The sequence below is a fragment of the Tupaia chinensis genome, unplaced genomic scaffold (genome assembly GCF_000334495.1).
Source record: "Tupaia chinensis unplaced genomic scaffold, TupChi_1.0 Scaffold000569_1, whole genome shotgun sequence".
NCBI classification, from domain to species: Eukaryota; Metazoa; Chordata; class Mammalia; order Scandentia; family Tupaiidae; genus Tupaia; species Tupaia belangeri.
The window spans coordinates 1948373-1967213 of NW_006160083.1; the positions used below are offsets into that span (position 1 = coordinate 1948373).

General features: G+C 40.6%; 1 protein-coding gene across 1 annotated transcript in view; it reads right to left on the reverse strand.

Moving 5' to 3' along the window:
* SYNPR (synaptoporin) overlaps positions 1-18841 on the reverse strand; it is a 356658-nt gene that overhangs the window by 335526 nt on the left and 2291 nt on the right. The window contains exons 2-5 of the mRNA XM_006158033.1: positions 18207-18308; positions 17995-18062; positions 17402-17460; positions 17222-17287 (exon numbers count right to left, since the gene is read on the reverse strand). Coding sequence (XP_006158095.1) covers positions 17222-17287; positions 17402-17419 — 84 coding nt within the window. The 5' untranslated portion in view covers positions 17420-17460; positions 17995-18062; positions 18207-18308. The remainder of the gene's footprint in view (positions 1-17221; positions 17288-17401; positions 17461-17994; positions 18063-18206; positions 18309-18841) is intronic.

An 18841-nucleotide genomic window follows, 5' to 3' on the forward strand; every position in this document is an offset into this window, starting at 1 on the left:
TTTCCAAGCTATTCCATCAAAAAATGTTTTATGGAAGGGCCAGCCAGGTGGGGTGGTGGTTAAGGTGGCTGGATTCCTCATGGCCAACTGCATGGTTAGAGCCCTGGACCTGGCAGCTCGAAAAACATGCTGGGGACATGTGCATGCATGCCCGAAATCTTCAGAGGAGAATGGAAGAGAAGGGATTGCAGCATAGTCATCCCCCTGAGGGGGTGTTTTCTTACTTTCTCTCTCTCGATGGTGAACACATGTCCCTTATAACAAACTATGAATATGTATATGTTTATGTGTAAAAATATATAATGTGTGTGTATATATATATATATATATATATACACACACACAAATATAAAGAAAGAAATTAAGTATGCTTTGATTATCATCTGTCATCACTCTTGGCAAATGTTACCTCGTTCAGTGAACACAATAATTCTGCCTGATAGTTATCATTATTTCTAGTCTTACAAACATGAAAGGCCCAAAGAGGTTGACATGTCCAAGGTCACATAGCTTGTCAGTAATGGAGCTGATCATCAAATCCAAGCATTCCTTCTATTACCAAATGAGAATGTAGTGAATAAAGCCAAACATTTAAAAAAATTTACTGACATCCCCCAAAATATTAATATATATCAGATACATGCATACCCACAGAAAGAGAGGAAAAAAAACTATAATATTTATTTTTCCAATTTATCAACTTCCGTTTCTGATAAACAAACTCTTTTCCTCCAAAATAGCTGGAGTTTAATGCCACTATCAATTTCATACAGTTCTTGCTATTTTTTTTCTTTTTGACCAATGAAGCATATGTCTTCTTATACAAATTTCTAATAGATCCACTGAGTGATTTTGGTGATCATAAGAATAGCTGTGCTCTGCTTTCATCTGTTTAATAAGTGGATGTTCTCACATAAACTCTAGCTGATGATTAGGAAACATGAAATATGCCCTCCCCATCTCCTCCATCTGCATCTATCCATGAACATTATACGTAGTACATCAGGCGTTGCCCTTATAGAAAAGATCCCCAGGTCCCTGAGCTTTACTTTTCTAGATTCAGGGATAGTCATTTATTGAGGCCTCTGAGAGAAACTTTCTTACATCTTAGCTCATTTTATTCCACACCTTTGGGTTGTATAATAGATGTTTATCCCTATTTTATAGTTTAAGAAATTGAGAAAGGAGGGAGAGAAAAGTTTTCTCAGTCAGTAGCTCACTTTCATCATTTAAATATATCTTCGATATAGATAAAGTCCCTGAGGAGCTAAAAACTCGTGAGGGTGATTTGCCCTTAACATACCCAAGGACTGTGGGTGAGCTCATGCTTGTGTGACTCCAAATGTGGTACATTCTCAATCATAATCGTAACTCCTTCTCCTCCAGCCACACCTTTTCTGGGGATCGCCATTCTTCACTCAGTTCATAGAGTTGTGCTTACTAGTTTTCTAATATCACTTTTCCAGGTCTAACCCTTGAACCTTCTCATGTCTTCTGGACTCCAGCTTCAGAAACGATCTAAGAGGGAATGCCAACTGTCTATCAGGTGCAGGCAGAACCACCGGGTGAAGTCATCTTGTGAAAGCACAGCCAGGCAGCCCCGTAACAGACCAGATGGATGGGCAAGCACTTCCTGTTAAAGCCATAGGAGGTATGTCTTCTTATCTGGCACACAAATCTTTCAAAATAACAGAGCTGAAAATGGCAACTCACACACACACTATGTGCAGCCAAAATTCATTTACTCTGTCATCATCCATGATAAAACCTGTTTAATCTGAGTCATTTAGCAGGCATCCAAAAGGTGTACAATGAACCAGTGATTAATATTTTATTAGAAAAGATACACAAGACTGTAAAAAAATTCCCAGGGAATAAGAGTAATTTTTAGAGTTAAAAGATGTTAAAACATCTTTAGTTATCATGGGGACATCTGAATTTTGCTTTGTTCTCTTCTACTATGATGACATAGTGAAAAAGGGAACTGAAATAGAAATGACAAGGCATGACTTTAAGAAGAAATTATAGGGCCAGAGGATGGCATGGAGATTAAGGTGGCTGGATCCCACGTGACCCACTGCACGGGTTCAAGTCCTGGACCAGGTGGCTTAAAAATCACACCATGAGTGTATACATGCATATCTTAATCCTGAGAGGAGAATGGAGGGATTGCCGCATAGCCATCCTCCCTGGGGTGAGGAGGGGGGAATGATCTCTCACTTTCTCTCTCTCCCTCTGTCTCTCTCTGGCAAGTGCGTATACCCTATAGCAAACAGACAACAAACAAACAAAAGAAGAAATTATATCATGTGTTACACAGCAATGTTTTAGTCAACTACAGATCACAGCTATAACAGTGATCCTTTATAAAATTATAATAGAGCTAAAAAAAAGTCATCATCACCTACTGACATCAAAATGGGCTTAATACCATAGCACAATACATTACTCATGCGTTCGTGGTAGTGCTGGAATAAACAAACCTACTACACTGCCAATCATATAAAAGTATAGCACATAGGATTATGTACAGTACATAATATGTGATAATGGTAATAAACAACTATGTTGCTGGTGTATGCATTTACTATACCACGCTTTTTGTTGTTGCTTTAGAGTGCATGCCTTCTACTTATAAAGAAAGTAAGTGTACTGTAAAATGATCTGCCATGGTTCTGCCAGCAGCATAACCAATGGGACAAGAGGCGAGGGTGAAAGACAGTAATATTTATGATCCTGACCTGGGGCAGGTCTGCATTAATGGGCATGTTTATGTCTTAGTGTTTAACAAAAGGAGTTTAAAAACTAAACAAATTTTAGGGGACAGCAGATGGCATGGTGATTAAGGTGCTGGACTCCCACATGGCTGACCACATTTTGAGCCCCAAACCCAGTGGCTGGAAATTCACACTGGGCATGTGTGCATGTGTGCCAAAAATCCTGAGAGGAGAATGAAGAAGTACTGTGGCATGGCTATCCCCCTAGGGAGAGCCAATTTCTCTCTCTCTCTCTCTCTCTTTCTCTCTCTCTGTGTCTCTCTCAGTGAGTTCACACACCCTATGGCAAAAACCTAAAACAGGAAAAAGAAAAGAAAAGAAATTAAATATAGCTTAAAGAATAAGAATATAAAGAAAGAAAATATTTTTGTACAAATATTTAATGCATTTGTGTTTTAAGCTAAGGATTATTACAAAATAATTTAAAAGTTCAAAAATTCAATGAAGTAAAAATTTACAGTTGGTTGGGCCAGCTGGTGGCATAGTGGTTAAAGAGCTGGACTCCCACACGGCTGACTGTGGTTCAAATTCCAGACCTGGCGACTTGCTTTCTCACTTCCTCACTCTCTCATCAAATCAACTAATAATAATAATAATGAATAAAATAAAATAAATATTTTTTAAAAAAATTACCATTGACTAAAGTTAATTTATTATTGAAAAAAGAAAATAAAATCCATAAATCACTTCTCCTTCATTCCTCTACCCTGTAAGGATTTGGAGCATGTACCCACATGTGTCTGATGCTTTTTTCAAGCCACCAGGGTCAGGACTTAAACTGTACAGTCAGCTGTGTGGGATCTGGCTCTCTTAACCACCAAGCCACGGGGCTGCCCCACCACAGGGTCTTAATGTTGTAATCCATCCACAACTTTAGCCAGCCCCAGATCATGGGCACACAGTTGTCTGATGTACTCAAGGAAGTCTCCAGAAGCAGACCTGAAACCCTCCCAGCTGGGTCAGCCTCACAGGGTGTTGCATTTTACCGCTGCACCACAGTCCAGCCTCCATTTTTTTTTTTTTTTTTTTTTTTTTAGAGAAAAAGTGGGCAAGAGAGTTAGAAAGCACCCTCCAATAAGACACAGTCACACTGTAAACCTTTCTTCTCTGGTTCTCCATCCTGTCATCTTCTTGGGCACTTGTCCATGCCTAGTGTGGTTTTCAAGCTATTGGGGCCAGGACTTGAATCCTTGGTTGACCATGTGGGATCCGAGATCCTCTGCACAGCGTTTAACTACTGCACCACTGGGCTGGCCTGTATGCTATATTTTGGTCATACCTTTTCTTTGCTTTGATATGTTTTGCTATATGAATACTTACCTTTGTGTTACAATTGTCCATATTATTTAGTACAGTAACACCCTGTACAGGGGAAATAGGCTGTACCACATAGCCTAGGTAGACTATACCATGTAGGCTGTATAAGTAAACACTGAGTTCACAAAATAATAAAATTGACTAAGGACACATTGCTAAGAAACGTGCTCTTGTTTTCAAGCACACATAACTACATATATTTTCCCTGCTGTTTTCAGCGGACATAAAATCGTTTTACTCTAATACCTAGGGATAATGTGTAGTCTCTATTAATGGGAGGTAATGCAGAAAAATAATTCAGGACACGGAGTCTGGTATCCAGTTGCCTGTGTTCAAATCCTGGCTTTATCACATCTGACCTGAATGGCTTTATATATGTAGTTTTCTCTCTCCAGTCCTCAATTTCCTCATCTGTAAAAAGGTGTTATGAATTAGTCCTTGATAGCATATCATGATATTAAATGCAAAAATGCATATAGCACTTAGTGAAGTGTGTACCTCTGCATATTGTATTAACACTACTTGTATAATATGATCATCTCACAATCATTATTCTCCCAGTGGAGAAATAATAATAGAAAGAAACAAAAAAATATATATATATAGCAATGCTGCACAGGGAAAAGTGTGTGTGTGTGTCTGTGTGTGTGTGTTTTACCATGCTAAAAATGTTAGGAATGTTTCATTGTATTTGTAGATATATTATCATCTTTAAGAATCTCTTCCTTGGTTACAGTTAGGAAGCCTTGATATAACCCAGACACTGCTGGGAGTTTTACTGACATTATTATATGTAGCCCTCACAGCAACCAGAAGATGTGACTCTTATGATCCTCATTTGGGGGCTGAGAAGCCCAAAGATCAAAGCGGTTATGCAATGTACTCAATGTTCCATGACTGGGAAGAGCTGATAAACTGATTCCAAAAACTATACTCCTTCAAGTCTCATGCTAATGTCTATGATACTTTTTTTAAACAATTTTTCAGAGAGCACATTTGCTCACCAGAGAGAGAAAGTGTGAAAGAGAAAGAGCTAGAGAGAGAGAAGGTTCCCCCAGAATCATGATCATGCCACAATTCTTCTTCTCCATTTTCCATCCACATCAGGATTTTAGACACACATATACATGTGCCTGGAGTGGTTTTCAAGACACTGGGCCAGAGGCTGGCAGGTGGCATGGTGGTTAAAGGTGGCTGACCACTGTTCAAGTCCTATACTTGGTGGCTTGCTTTCTCACTTGCTTTCTCACTTTTCCTCTCGCTCTTTCTCTGTCTCTGTCTGATCAAGCTGGAAAATAATAAAAATAATAAATAAAGTTAAATAATTCTTTTTTTTTTTAAAAAAAAGACATCAGGCCAGGATTCTAACAGTAGTGAGCCATGTGGTATCTGGCTCCTTAAACACTGTGCTTAACTGCTGTGCTATGGGGCTGATCTGCCTTCCATTCTTTTCATAAAGGTTCTTGCTCATCAGCCAATCAATTCCTTCTTTTCCCTTCTGCAACCAAACTGCACCTATTTCACAAGGCAAGCCAATGCTTCTTTCATGAGTAATCTGTTTTCTACGACATTAATAACCACATGAAAATAATAAATGTAGCAATTAATGTCATCTTCTAATATTATGGGCCAGAGCTGAATTAACCTACCACTGTATGAATACAGATGAAGTATATCCATGCATGAGGGAATATGTTTTCCTTCATAAACAGCCTCTCTCATCATGAGGCAAAACCCCATTGTTCTTTCCAGGAGGAGACTTTTCAACTGATAGGCAAGCTATGAAGCCACCTTGTGTATAATATTGCCAATGTGAATCCACTAAATGCTCCCCTAATCAGAGAGAATTCTAGGAATGCTGCTACCAAAATCTCAAAGGTGTAACATCTTCTTGAGAAATGACTAGTGTTACTTTAATAAAAGAAGTACTGCTTAAAAACATTTATTCTTCTCTTTACAAGCCAAATGATATATAGTGATTAAATGTTTGAAAAAAATGGGAGTAAATAGTAATAATCTGAAAAAATGTTATACACTGTAAAGATATATGTGATTAAATGTAACTTAAAAAATAAATAAAATTAAAAAAAATTTATTCTTTCAGTAGACAGGCAGACCTCCCACAGGGCCTGCCATGTCCATGACATGAAGGATTATCTTCCTCTTTCCTCTTCTCTAGCTTGAAGAACAGTATAGAAGAGGTACATTTGGAATCTAGTGGTCTTTTTATCCAGGCCGCGAGTGACAGGATAGCAGTGGGCATTTGTTCTATAGGCAATCGATCTGTAGACTTATGTTCTGGAGCTTATAGTTGTGTTAAAAAAAGGGGGGGGGGGGGGGGGGGTGCTGGACTCCTACATAGTGGACTGTGGTTTGAGTCCTAGACCTGGCAGCTTTCTTTCTCACTTTCTCTCTCTCTCTCTATCTCTGCCTCTCTGTCTCTGTCTCTCTCACTCTGTTCCTCTCTGGTCAAATTAAAATAAATAAATAAAGTTAAATAATTCTTTAAAAAAAAAAGGCTGAGCCAATCATATTCTTTCTCTTAGGACATTAAATAAGAAACATGGAAGGAATAAATAAGAAACAGAAAGGAATACACAGAGAAGGCAGGCAAGACAGTGGCCAAGATAGAATAATGGCAACACTCTTGCTAATGTATTATTGATAATACACTCTGGCTAAGGAACCCCTGCTAAGGCCCTCTTGCTGTTTATTTCCTTAAACTCTGAGATATGAGACCTGGGCCTATTTTAGTTCTTGCACTTTTATTTTTGTAAGAATCCTTCTTGGCTATGATTCAGGGGGTATGTTTACAATACCCTTCTTTCCTTGAGAGTTAAGTCAGACTATGTGAGTTGTTTTCAGTAATCAAGACTAAGAGCTCAACAGTTGTTTCTATGGGTGTCCTTACAATTCCTCTTCACAACAGATCATAAAGAGGAGTTTACATCACATCCAATGTGTCCTCTAGAATTCATTCTTTATTCTCTTCCCTCTCTTCTTTTCCTTCACTTTATTCAACCAGAATTTATTAAGTACCTGCCACCTAGGTGTTTTGGTGGAACTGTGGGTCAAACACCTTAGAATGTGCCAATGAACAAGACAAACAAGCTCTCTGTCCTCACAGAGCATTTAGCCTCGTTGAGGAGCTGGAACATAAATGTGTCATTAGAAAGTATGTCTGGAGAGTCATCAAGAGGGTGATACCACCAAGCAAAGTCTCCTGTTTGGCAATATCTACACTGACACCTAAAGGGAAAAGCAGAATTCTCCAGCTAAAAGGGATTAAGGAGAAGTAAGGAGAAGTAAAGAGGGATTAAGAAGTAAGGAGAAGAAATAGAATGTGTAAAGATTTATCAGATCAGTAAGAAACCATAACCATAGCACCCAAACATCCAAAAAATGTGAACAGAGCAAGGAATTGGCTTTGGTATGATAGTAAACAGGATGAGGTGAACTCCCCCATCCTATTCTCCTTGCAAGTTTGGATATCTCAGTAATTTCAATGGAAAACATCATTCTTAAAAACATTTATTCTTCTCTTTACAAGCCAAATGATATATAGTGATTAAATGTTTGAAAAAAATGGGAGTAAATAGTAATAATCTGAAAAAATGTTATACACTGTAAAGATATATGTGATTAAATGTAACTTAAAAAATAAATAAAATTAAAAAAAATTTATTCTTTCAGTAGACAGGCAGACCTCCCACAGGGCCTGCCATGTCCATGACATGAAGGATTATCTTCCTCTTTCCTCTTCTCTAGCTTGAAGAACAGTATAGAAGAGGTACATTTGGAATCTAGTGGTCTTTTTATCCAGGCCGCGAGTGACAGGATAGCAGTGGGCATTTGTTCTATAGGCAATCGATCTGTAGACTTATGTTCTGGAGCTTATAGTTGTGGAGACATGTGCTGAACAGAGTAGGCTGGCAAAATCTATAATAGCACAATATAGTCTAGTCGCTGTTTGGATTGAGCAGTAATTTCAATAATGTCAGATATGTTTTGTTTTTGTTTTTGTTTTTGTTTTTGAGAGGTTTTTGCTAGTCTCTCTCACTCTGTTCCTCTCTGGTCAAATTAAAATAAATAAATAAAGTTAAATAATTCTTTAAAAAAAAAAGGCTGAGCCAATCATATTCTTTCTCTTAGGACATTAAATAAGAAACATGGAAGGAATAAATAAGAAACAGAAAGGAATACACAGAGAAGGCAGGCAAGACAGTGGCCAAGATAGAATAATGGCAACACTCTTGCTAATGTATTATTGATAATACACTCTGGCTAAGGAACCCCTGCTAAGGCCCTCTTGCTGTTTATTTCCTTAAACTCTGAGATATGAGACCTGGGCCTATTTTAGTTCTTGCACTTTTATTTTTGTAAGAATCCTTCTTGGCTATGATTCAGGGGGTATGTTTACAATACCCTTCTTTCCTTGAGAGTTAAGTCAGACTATGTGAGTTGTTTTCAGTAATCAAGACTAAGAGCTCAACAGTTGTTTCTATGGGTGTCCTTACAATTCCTCTTCACAACAGATCATAAAGAGGAGTTTACATCACATCCAATGTGTCCTCTAGAATTCATTCTTTATTCTCTTCCCTCTCTTCTTTTCCTTCACTTTATTCAACCAGAATTTATTAAGTACCTGCCACCTAGGTGTTTTGGTGGAACTGTGGGTCAAACACCTTAGAATGTGCCAATGAACAAGACAAACAAGCTCTCTGTCCTCACAGAGCATTTAGCCTCGTTGAGGAGCTGGAACATAAATGTGTCATTAGAAAGTATGTCTGGAGAGTCATCAAGAGGGTGATACCACCAAGCAAAGTCTCCTGTTTGGCAATATCTACACTGACACCTAAAGGGAAAAGCAGAATTCTCCAGCTAAAAGGGATTAAGGAGAAGTAAGGAGAAGTAAAGAGGGATTAAGAAGTAAGGAGAAGAAATAGAATGTGTAAAGATTTATCAGATCAGTAAGAAACCATAACCATAGCACCCAAACATCCAAAAAATGTGAACAGAGCAAGGAATTGGCTTTGGTATGATAGTAAACAGGATGAGGTGAACTCCCCCATCCTATTCTCCTTGCAAGTTTGGATATCTCAGTAATTTCAATGGAAAACATCATTCTTTCTTGTAGGTTCTAAAAAGACCAAGAGGCTAGGTTTGAGGCTAGTGAGTAGAAAGTGATTGGGAAAGACTCGGCCCTCAAGGAGCAGAGATCAGGCTCCTAGACTTTACACCTCACCTTTTCCTCTATCCAGCAATTTTCTTATGCTGTTCAGAGTTACTTAGAAAAACAAACCAAAACCAAAACCAAAACCAAAACAAAAAAAAAGTCTTTCATTTTTATCATCATTGCCATGACTAGAATTCTTTTACTTTTGGAGGATATTTAAGTTTATTACATGCTTGTTCTTAACGAAAATTTCCAGTGCTAGCAGAAGATAATGAAGAGATATTATCTCCAATTTTCAGACAAGTAAAATGAGATTCTAAAAGAAAGACTAAGCTAATACAACAAACAAGAAATTATGAATATATCAAAAATCAAATATATGCCTGCAGAAGATGAAGGCTCAGAGAACGATTATGATTTGGTATGCATATTCTTAGAAACTTTCTAGTAATGTTTTCTGCTCATACACTTTTTTCTAAGAATGATGTTTCTACTGCAGCCCAAGCCTAGGTTCTTCCCATGTTCCCATCTGGGAGGTTCCCAGGGGCTGAGAGTGCCTGGATATTGGACTGCGATTAGTAAGTATCCATAGATGACTCTTTGAGGACCTTCATTTATACTCCAGAGAACTGTAATTGTTTCAAGTGTAGGCAGTTGTCTAAGCATTATGATTTAAGAATGCTCAGGAAAATTCTCTTTTCACACCACAACAAAAACACCCTAAGGGCTAAGTTCCTACAATTCTTTCATTAGACCTTTTCCTTCAGGTTTAATACTGTTTTTTTTTTTTTCTTTTCTCTTTTTCTTTTCTTTTTTTTTTCTGGGATGTTCCTTGAAATGTGAATATTCTAAGAAGCAAGTCCCTGGAGAGTTACTCATGGTATGGTAAAAATAACCCTGGCAGGATGAGGGCCCCTCCACACTAGAGTGCAAAACAAGAGGGGCTCAAAAGAGGAATGAGCAAGTGTGAATACAGACTTCCTACTTCAGAGTTTTGCCCAGAATCTATTATAACTTGCAGAAAGTTAGCCATAATATTCTAAATTACCCTCTGATGGATTTCTACTTTCTCCTCTTTTATTATCACTAGAATCACCAGAATCAGTTTCATTATCATCATCTCCTGCCTAATCATTTATTGAGCACATATTATAGCATAGGTACTGGGTGAGGTGCTTAGATTGAGTCATTTCATCATTATAGTAACCCACTAAGTAGCGACAATTATTAGACCTATTTTATAGATGAGAAAGATAAAGATTAGTGAGTTAAATAACTCACTCAAAGCAACAAAAGAAGTAAAGAATAAAATCTGGATTCAAATCCATAAGACATATATCTGACCCTCTTCTCTTTTTCTCTGTACTGGTGGGACGAAACATCAATTGTCTTAATAAGCTCAGAAAAGCCTTAAGTGATTAATCTATCAACATACTGGGGAGTTGTTCTTTTATTGTGTATTTATTGATTCACACTCAAATGGCACGTCATTTTTGTCACTAACTGAGAAACTAGAAAGTTCTAATTAAGTCTATGTTAAAGTAGCTTTCAATTATATCAGACCCCCAATGGTAGATTGTTACTCAGGATGTAAGTAAGTTTTATGTTAGAATTTCCAATTTTGTTTATATTTAGGGGGAAAAAAACAGGCTTAACTTATGCACATATACCTTTTAACAAAAAAAAGGCCATAAAATGAAATTAAAATTTGGATTTGTAATCCATATTTTCTATATATTTTGAATGAAAAGATACTAGAGTTTAATTTTAGTCTACTCTATGTTGGTTAGAATCCCCAACAGAAAATGAAGCCAAATATAAAATACAATTTAATTCTATTTATATCACCTCTAAATACAAACTCTTCTTGGCATTTTCAGAAAAGGCCTTAAATATAAAACTGCAAAATAGGACAACATCTGCCTTTTAAAGTTTCTTTGAGGATGAGGGATGAGATACAGCAAACACCTGCCACACTGGAAGAAGAAGAATGTAGCATTTAAGAGAATGCAGTTTGGGTGAGACTGCTCAAATCTTGGCTTTGCCATTTCTTACTGTTTTGTCCTTGATGAGTTGTTTAACAGCCCCAAGCCTCATGGTGAGATGGAAATGTTAGAGTGAACAAACGATGTAAAGATAGCCCCATAATAGAATGCCTTTATGAAGTCTATATGATGAAGGTAGCTATTCTCTCATTGGGGATTCAAAATGATATACTATATTACATGGACAAGCTTGGTTTTGTTATTATCAATAACATGAATTATAAATGCTATCCATTTCAAGAAAGCATTATGATGTTTGCTTAAAAAAACATAGCTCAAAATTTAGGTCCAAGGATGGAGAGTATATAAATGCTAATACATCCATTTAAACTAAGTAGACCTATACATTACATATCAGACTCACAGCATCTCTGGATTAGCTATCCTTGGGGAAGGCAGAGAAGCAGAAGGAAAAATGGAGATATAGAGTCCCGAGTGGTACCCCAGAATTGGGGATGGAAGTCAAAGAATGAAGATCATAGGAGCAGGAAGTTGACCCATCGATTAGTTAATCTTAGAGTGGCAATATTAGGTCAGTCAGAGGACTGTGCAAGCCCATTCTGGGGAGTTTAAGTCCTGTCAGTGCTCTCAGGTCTGCACAAATGTGTCCCTGAACAATGTGGATGATTTGGAGTCCACCCTTTCCATTTCGCCCAATCCACACGTGCAATTCCAGGCCTCATGGACAGTACAGGCGGAAGAAAATGTGCTAACATAAATTTTGTTAAAGGAAAAGAAAGAAAAGGAGACCAAGGACCTACTTGCAAAGTACTAAAGCAGCAAAATAAGAATAATCAGTGGAAGACAGGACTCTACCAACTTAGTATTTTAGAGGAAGCCTGAGAACAGGCTAAATTTAATATTTTTTAAACCATTTCCAAATGATGGTTCAGAGATTTGCTAGGCGTACTTTATTATCAAGGAATAAATGAAACAGACCACCAGAGTCAGTGCTGTGTCCTGAATTTCTATTTTGACCCAAAAGATGGTGAAAAGTTCCCTGACCTCATTTAAGTAGAGATTAAGGATGCAGGAGTTTTGCCTGAATATCTTTAAATTGGCTAAAGCTGTTCCCTCAAGGTTTGACTTATATATATTATTAAGACTTTAAATTTACTATATCCACCAGCCCTTCTTAAGGAAAGCACATACAAATAAAGTGCATTGACCACCTTAGGCTATAAATCCAAAGTGCAGAATGCCTTTAGAGGTAATACCAGTTCATATGTTCAGTCCAGAGAAAATAATTAAAACTGTAAGTCATTTTAAGAATTACTTATGTGCCCAACTGCAGAAAGTGATCTGCATATGATTCTTCCTGCATACCTCAGTTCCCTCAGCCTGTCCCATTCTCTACCCACTGCACCTCAGATTACACCCTTGTGAAAAAAATCAGTTTTAACATCCAGTGGTCTACATCCATGCCTTACTCTATGTGCATATAAATTATGCACACACACTTTCTTGCACAAAACTATATTTTCCTTTTTTACAAAAATAGAATTGTACTCTGTATATTACCTCGAAATCTGATGGGATAAATTGTCCACATGTTGATTAAAAGAGTAAATACTTCATTCCCATTATTTAACATTTTCATAAAATATAAAGAGTGTAATTCATAGTTTCCTCACTTACCTTAACCAAACACAATTACATTGTGTACTGACCTCAAGATTGATGCATATTAAGTCATTCTTTTTTTATAGAGAGCATATACTTTTGCACCTGTGCATGAGACAGAGAAACAGAAAGAGAAGGAAGGAGACAGCATCTCAACATGCTGCAGTCCCCTTTCCCTAATCCTCTAGCTCCTCAGGATCTTGGATGCCTTGTGCCTGGCATCTTTTCAGTCAACCTTGGGATCCTAAACCTTGGTCAACTATGTGGCTTCTAAAACTGCAGATCTGCACTCTATGGACTCTATCTAATAGGTTGGGCAAACTCATTATTTTCAGTGACACAATGAGAGTCAGAAACGTGCATGAATCATAGTTCAATTATTTTTCTGTAATAGACTTACTAGTTGTTACCAGTGGTTTCTGCTACAGATGATGTTGCAGTAAATTTCCTTCATTACACTGCCATGGTCTGAATGTTTGCGCTCCCTTGCTAAATCTACATGTTGAAACCTAATCCCCAAAGTGATGGTGTTAGGAGGTAAGGCCTTTGGGAGGTGATTATCTTATAAGGGTGGAGTCCTCATGAATGAAATTAGTGCCCTTGTAAGGATCAAAGAGACTAGAATCCTTCTCTTCTGCCATGTGAGAACACGGCAAGAAGTTACCATCTATAAGCCAGAAATATGGGCCCTCACCAAACCCTAAATTTGATGGTGCCTTGACTTTGACTTCTCAACATCCAGAATCATATGAAATAGATTTCTGTTGTTTGTAAGTTATCCAGTTTTATAGTATTTTGAATTAAAAATGCAAAAGGAGCAAGACATCCATCTTTACTCGCACTTTATTTCTATAGCATAAATAATGAGAAGCAAAAAAAAAAAAATTGTATCTTAAAAACTTGAAAGACTACCAATTTTGAGCTGCTGTCCCTCACTTTGTAACTTCCACAGAAGCAGGAAAAAACAGAATATTTTTAGTGTTCTTTCATTTTCACTTTATAATTCTTGTTGATTGTGTACTGTTTACCAAGTACTATGAGAGGAACAAAGAGTGGCTTTTCATGCCACTCTATGTACATGTAATATATTCTTTTCCCTCTGCCTCCTACTTTAAATTTTCACAGCAACCAGCTTCTCTCTCTCTCTCTCTAATCCCATGTCCCTAACACAGCTCTTTTAAATAGTAGATAGATTAAATAAATAAATAGTGGATTAACCAATTAACCATTGGGCCTGTGCTCGCTAGAGAGAGCCAGAAAGAGGGAAAGTGAAAAATCACCTCCCAGTGCAATGGCCAGGCCACAGTCTCCACTCCTCCATTCTCCTCTTGGGATTTTGGGCATGCATACTCTTACACCTGGCATGATTTTCAAGCTGCTGGGTCCAGTACTTGAACCATTGTCAACCACATGGGAATACAATGCCTTAACTACCATACCACCTGCTGGCCCCCTTTACTGGCCTTCTAAGTTTTCTTTATCCATTATTTACGTTTCACAGATGACATTCTAATGACTGATTTACAAACAAAGGCCCTTTTTCCTTTTAGCTTTAGAGTCCTACAAGAGATAAAGGAAGGCCTATAAATATTTTTAATGTAATAACTTCTTGTATTCCTATCTCACTGTCTTTCTCTCTCTCTCTTTCTCTCTCATTCTCTCTCTCTCTCACACACACACACACACCAAGAAAAAAGACGAATATAATGAAGTATGAAGCGGTAAAGCAGTCTGATGAATTCTCATGATTGAAGGAATTAAATGTAATGGAAGCCCAAAGAATGGGATGAATCACTCAATTTGGGGTAAGGAAAGAGGAAGGAGTAAATGTGAGAGAAATCTTTATTGAGGAAGGAAGATTTAAGCTGAGATAAAAGGTAATCATTTTTTCTAGGCTTGCAGTGTGAAGGCATTACACATTTTTTGAACAGAAATAGCAAGGACATTAAGATAAAAAGTGCTTTTGAGTTTGGGCAGGACCTGATATAGCTTAGGGCGGTGGTTCTCAGATTTCATTGTGCATAAGAATTACCCAGGGAGCTTGTTTAAAATGCAGATTCCTGGGCACCTTTAATGGTGTCTTGTCCCACTGTGGTCCCCTTTCCCTAGCTCTCCAGTACTTCAGCATCTTGGGCACCATGTACCTAGTCTGTTTTCAGGCCAACCCTGGGATCCGAACCCATTTCCCAATATTTTAATATAGGGTTCAAAAATCTGAAAAGGAAACAGGTTCATACAGATTGACCACAGTTTAAAACATTACCAGGGTGGGGAACCAGCAGTTAGCGTAATGGCTATGTCGCTGGACTCCCACGTAGTCGACCATAGTTCGCGTCCCAGACCCGGTGGCTTAAAACTCACGCCGGGCACTTGTGCGTGCGTGCCCAAGATCCCGAGAGGAGAATGGAGGAGAAGGGATTGCGGCATGACCATCTTCCCTGAGGGGGTGATTTCTCACTTTCTGTCTCTCTGTCTGTCTGGTGAGTGCATGTGCCCTATAGCAAAAATCTCTCTCAAAAAAAAAAAAAAATTGCCAGGGTGCCAGCAGATGGCATAGTGGTTATATCACTGGACTCCCACATGGGCAACTGTGGTTTGAATTCCAGACCTGGTAGCTTGAAAATCATGCTGGGTGTGTGTGTGCTTGAGTACCCAAGATCCCAGGAGGAGAATGGTGGAAAAGGGATTGTGGCATGGCTATCCCTCCTGAGGGGTGATTTCTCACTTTTGAGAGAAAGTGTCTCTGTCTTTCTGTCTCTCTCCAGAGAGTGCACACGCCCTAAAGCAAAAGCCTCTAAAAATAAAATTTATAATGTGTAAAATAAATAAGCTTACCAGCACAGGCTGTGTTGTGAGTAGTAGCACAACAGCATCTCATAACAAGATTGGCAAAAGCACCAACAAATATTTCAGTTGAGTGACAATGTGAGACAACAGAGTTGTTTTGTGTGTGTGTGTGTCAGAAATGACGTCATATCTTTGAACTTTGCACGAGGAAGAATGGCTTGGCAATGGAGCTACTATTTTATCAAAAAAAAATTCTTTCAGAGGAAGTATTTATTGAATGGCTGAAGGGCATGAATGTGGGCAAGATTCTGAGAAAGCCAATGGAAAGTTTCCTGGACTGTGAACATCACTTGCTTTGTTTAACTTTGCTGCAAGGAAAACACCATCCAAATAGCCAGCCGGGAACCACTAGTTCATGCTTTCCAAAAGCTGCCTTGATATATGTCAAGTTGATATACTCATACGTTTTTATCCGGGTCCACAAACAAGGCAACTGCGATCATCTCACAGATCACCCATGTAAACAGGCACCACACTTGTATAGGCAGTCAGACGCGAGCCCTTGGAGCAAAGATCGCGGAGCATGGAAGAGGCTCTTACATAACTTCCCAGCTAGTCAGTGTTAGGGCCTGTGATTAATGCTACATGACGGGCGTTGAACTTTCTGTTCAGATAGGTTCGTTTGCCTTTCAGAGCTTCTAGCGAGAAGAAACGTGTGACCTGCAGACTTCACTCCGAATAACCGTCATCCCGGCCAACAGCATTGACATGCTCTGTGGCCCCTGAGTAACCGTTTCTGTGCCTCATCCCTCTGTGCATAGATTACCAGGGGACTGTCAGCGTGATTTTTGTTTTGTAAGAGACATAACTTCCTACAGCCTAGTGGCTGAAGAAATGAAGAAACCTACACACGGAAGGCTGGTGTAGGGGGGAAGCTGCAGGACAGGAGGAAGGGGTGCTGTCTTCCTTAGTATTTTCCTGGACCTCCCAGCGGGCGCCCTCCTTGGGAGCAGTAGACCTCGGCGCTCCCAGCATCCCAGCCCGGACGAGGAGCTGTCCCAGTGCTGACCAACTTTCCGAGCCAAGTAAGCGCTTGGCCGAGTCCTCCCAGCCTCTCCTCTTAGCCCCATCCCTACTCTCATGCCCTCACCCCGACAAAGGTCCAGCGAGAGGTCGGAGCCCGGCGGCAGCCCATCCTCTGCTCCCTCCCCATCTCCCAAGGAGGCTTCTTTCCGCAGCCCCCGAGCTGCAAGCGGTGAGGTGAGATGACACCTGGACTAAGCGCCTGCGAAAATCCGTCCACACCCCGCCTGCAAGTGGAGCGCCTCGATCCTGTCACCGCCACCCCAGAATGGCACCTTGGGAGTGGGCAGGATTGAAGTCAGGAGGTGGACCCCGGCTTTGAGCAGAACCTAGCGGAGAGCACCCCGCCCGACCGCTCCTCACCTGATCGCCGCGGCTTCCGCTCCCCTCCCCGCGCACACCCCACTACTCACCAATTCCAGGGCTCGCAGGAAGGCGAGCGGCTCCTTCAGCGCCCGGAAGGTACCCGCGGAGGCCAGCTTTGGACGAACCAGACAAGAGAGGAAAGCAAACGCGTGAGGAAAGCGCTGAGGGCGCCTCTCCGAAGCCCCGAGGTCTCCCTTCCCCAGCTGCCCTGCCCCAGTCTGCCCTACCTGACTCACGGGGTCCATAGCTCACCCTCGCTCGGTCTTCTCACGCACCGGTTGGTTCCCTTTAAAATCGAAGTTCCGTTGATAACACCGTCCTCAAGGCCAGAGCCTCTTCGGGGACAGCCGGAGGAGCAAGGCCCGGCAGCAGGCAGGCGAGGGCCGGGGGCCTGGGAGAGCCGCTGCCCTGCGCCCCTCGCTAAGCGCTTAGCTCTGCTCGGCGGGGACGAGGCGAGCCAAGCCAGCCGATGGGTGGGGAGGGAAGAGCTGGGACAGAGCAGAGGCAACAGGGGAGGGGAGAAACCCAAGCTGCCAGGAGAAGGCTGCCATTGGCCAGGCGCGATCCAGAGGGGAGGGCGAGGAGGTGGGCGAGGCAGAGCCGGGAGGCATTGGTGAGGGCCATGCCGCGCGCACCAGGTGATGCCTTAGAGCTCCAGGGAAACTTTGCGGCTCTTGGTTAGGAAAAGTGGGTTGGTCCCGGTTAGCAAGACTGCTCCTCACCAGAGGAGGCTTCCAGGTAGGAGAGGAACAGCCGCACCTTGCACAGGGAATGTGTGTGAGTTCCAGTGACTTCTGAACGTCAAGGAAAGGCTACTTACTTGTTGTCTAGTTCATTCGTTCCCTCAAACATTGGACCGTCTTTCATGTGGCCGGGCAGTGCCTGATGCTAAAGTACATTTAAAAAATTAAAAATATTAAAAACAAGGATGAGCACTGCTTTTTCCCAAGAGGAAACAGAAAGGGACGTGAACATGGCGATGTGGTCTAGACAGTGACAAGGGTGAGCACATGGGACATGGCAGGGACATACTCACGAGTCTGGAGAGGGCAGGACCCAGGGAACACACAATTGACTAGAGACATGGAGACAACGAATCTCGAACGAGTCCCAAGCAGATAATCCTCTCGGTCACTGTGTGAGGTCAGGAGCAAATATATTAAGATCATTTAAAAAGTAGAAACAGCCAGCAGGTGGCATGAAATTGAAGGTGCTGGGCCCCACATGGCGGACAGCACGGTGTGGCTCGGAAATCACCCTAGCCACCTGTGCGTGGGTGTCAGAGATCTTAAGAGAAGGGATCGTGGCGTGCCCATCTACCCTAGAGGCTGACCTCTCTCTCTCTCTCTCATCCTATAGCAAAAACTTAGAAAAATAAAAAATAGAAACAGATTTAGTGAGGCTTAATTAAACACAGGCAAAACAGCTCATATAAGACTAAACAGATGTTGAAAATTAAAGTACCTTTCTAACTCAGGCAGTTTCTCCTGAGAGACTTTTTCTAAAATCTGACCCTCAAATGAACACCCCCGCCGGGCGCGTGTGCGTGCGTGCCCAAGATCCCGAGAGGAGAATGGAGGAGAAGGGATTGCGGCGTGACCATCCCCCCCTGGGGGGTGATTTCTCGCTTTCTGTCTCTATGTCTCTCTCTGTCTGTCTGGCAAGCA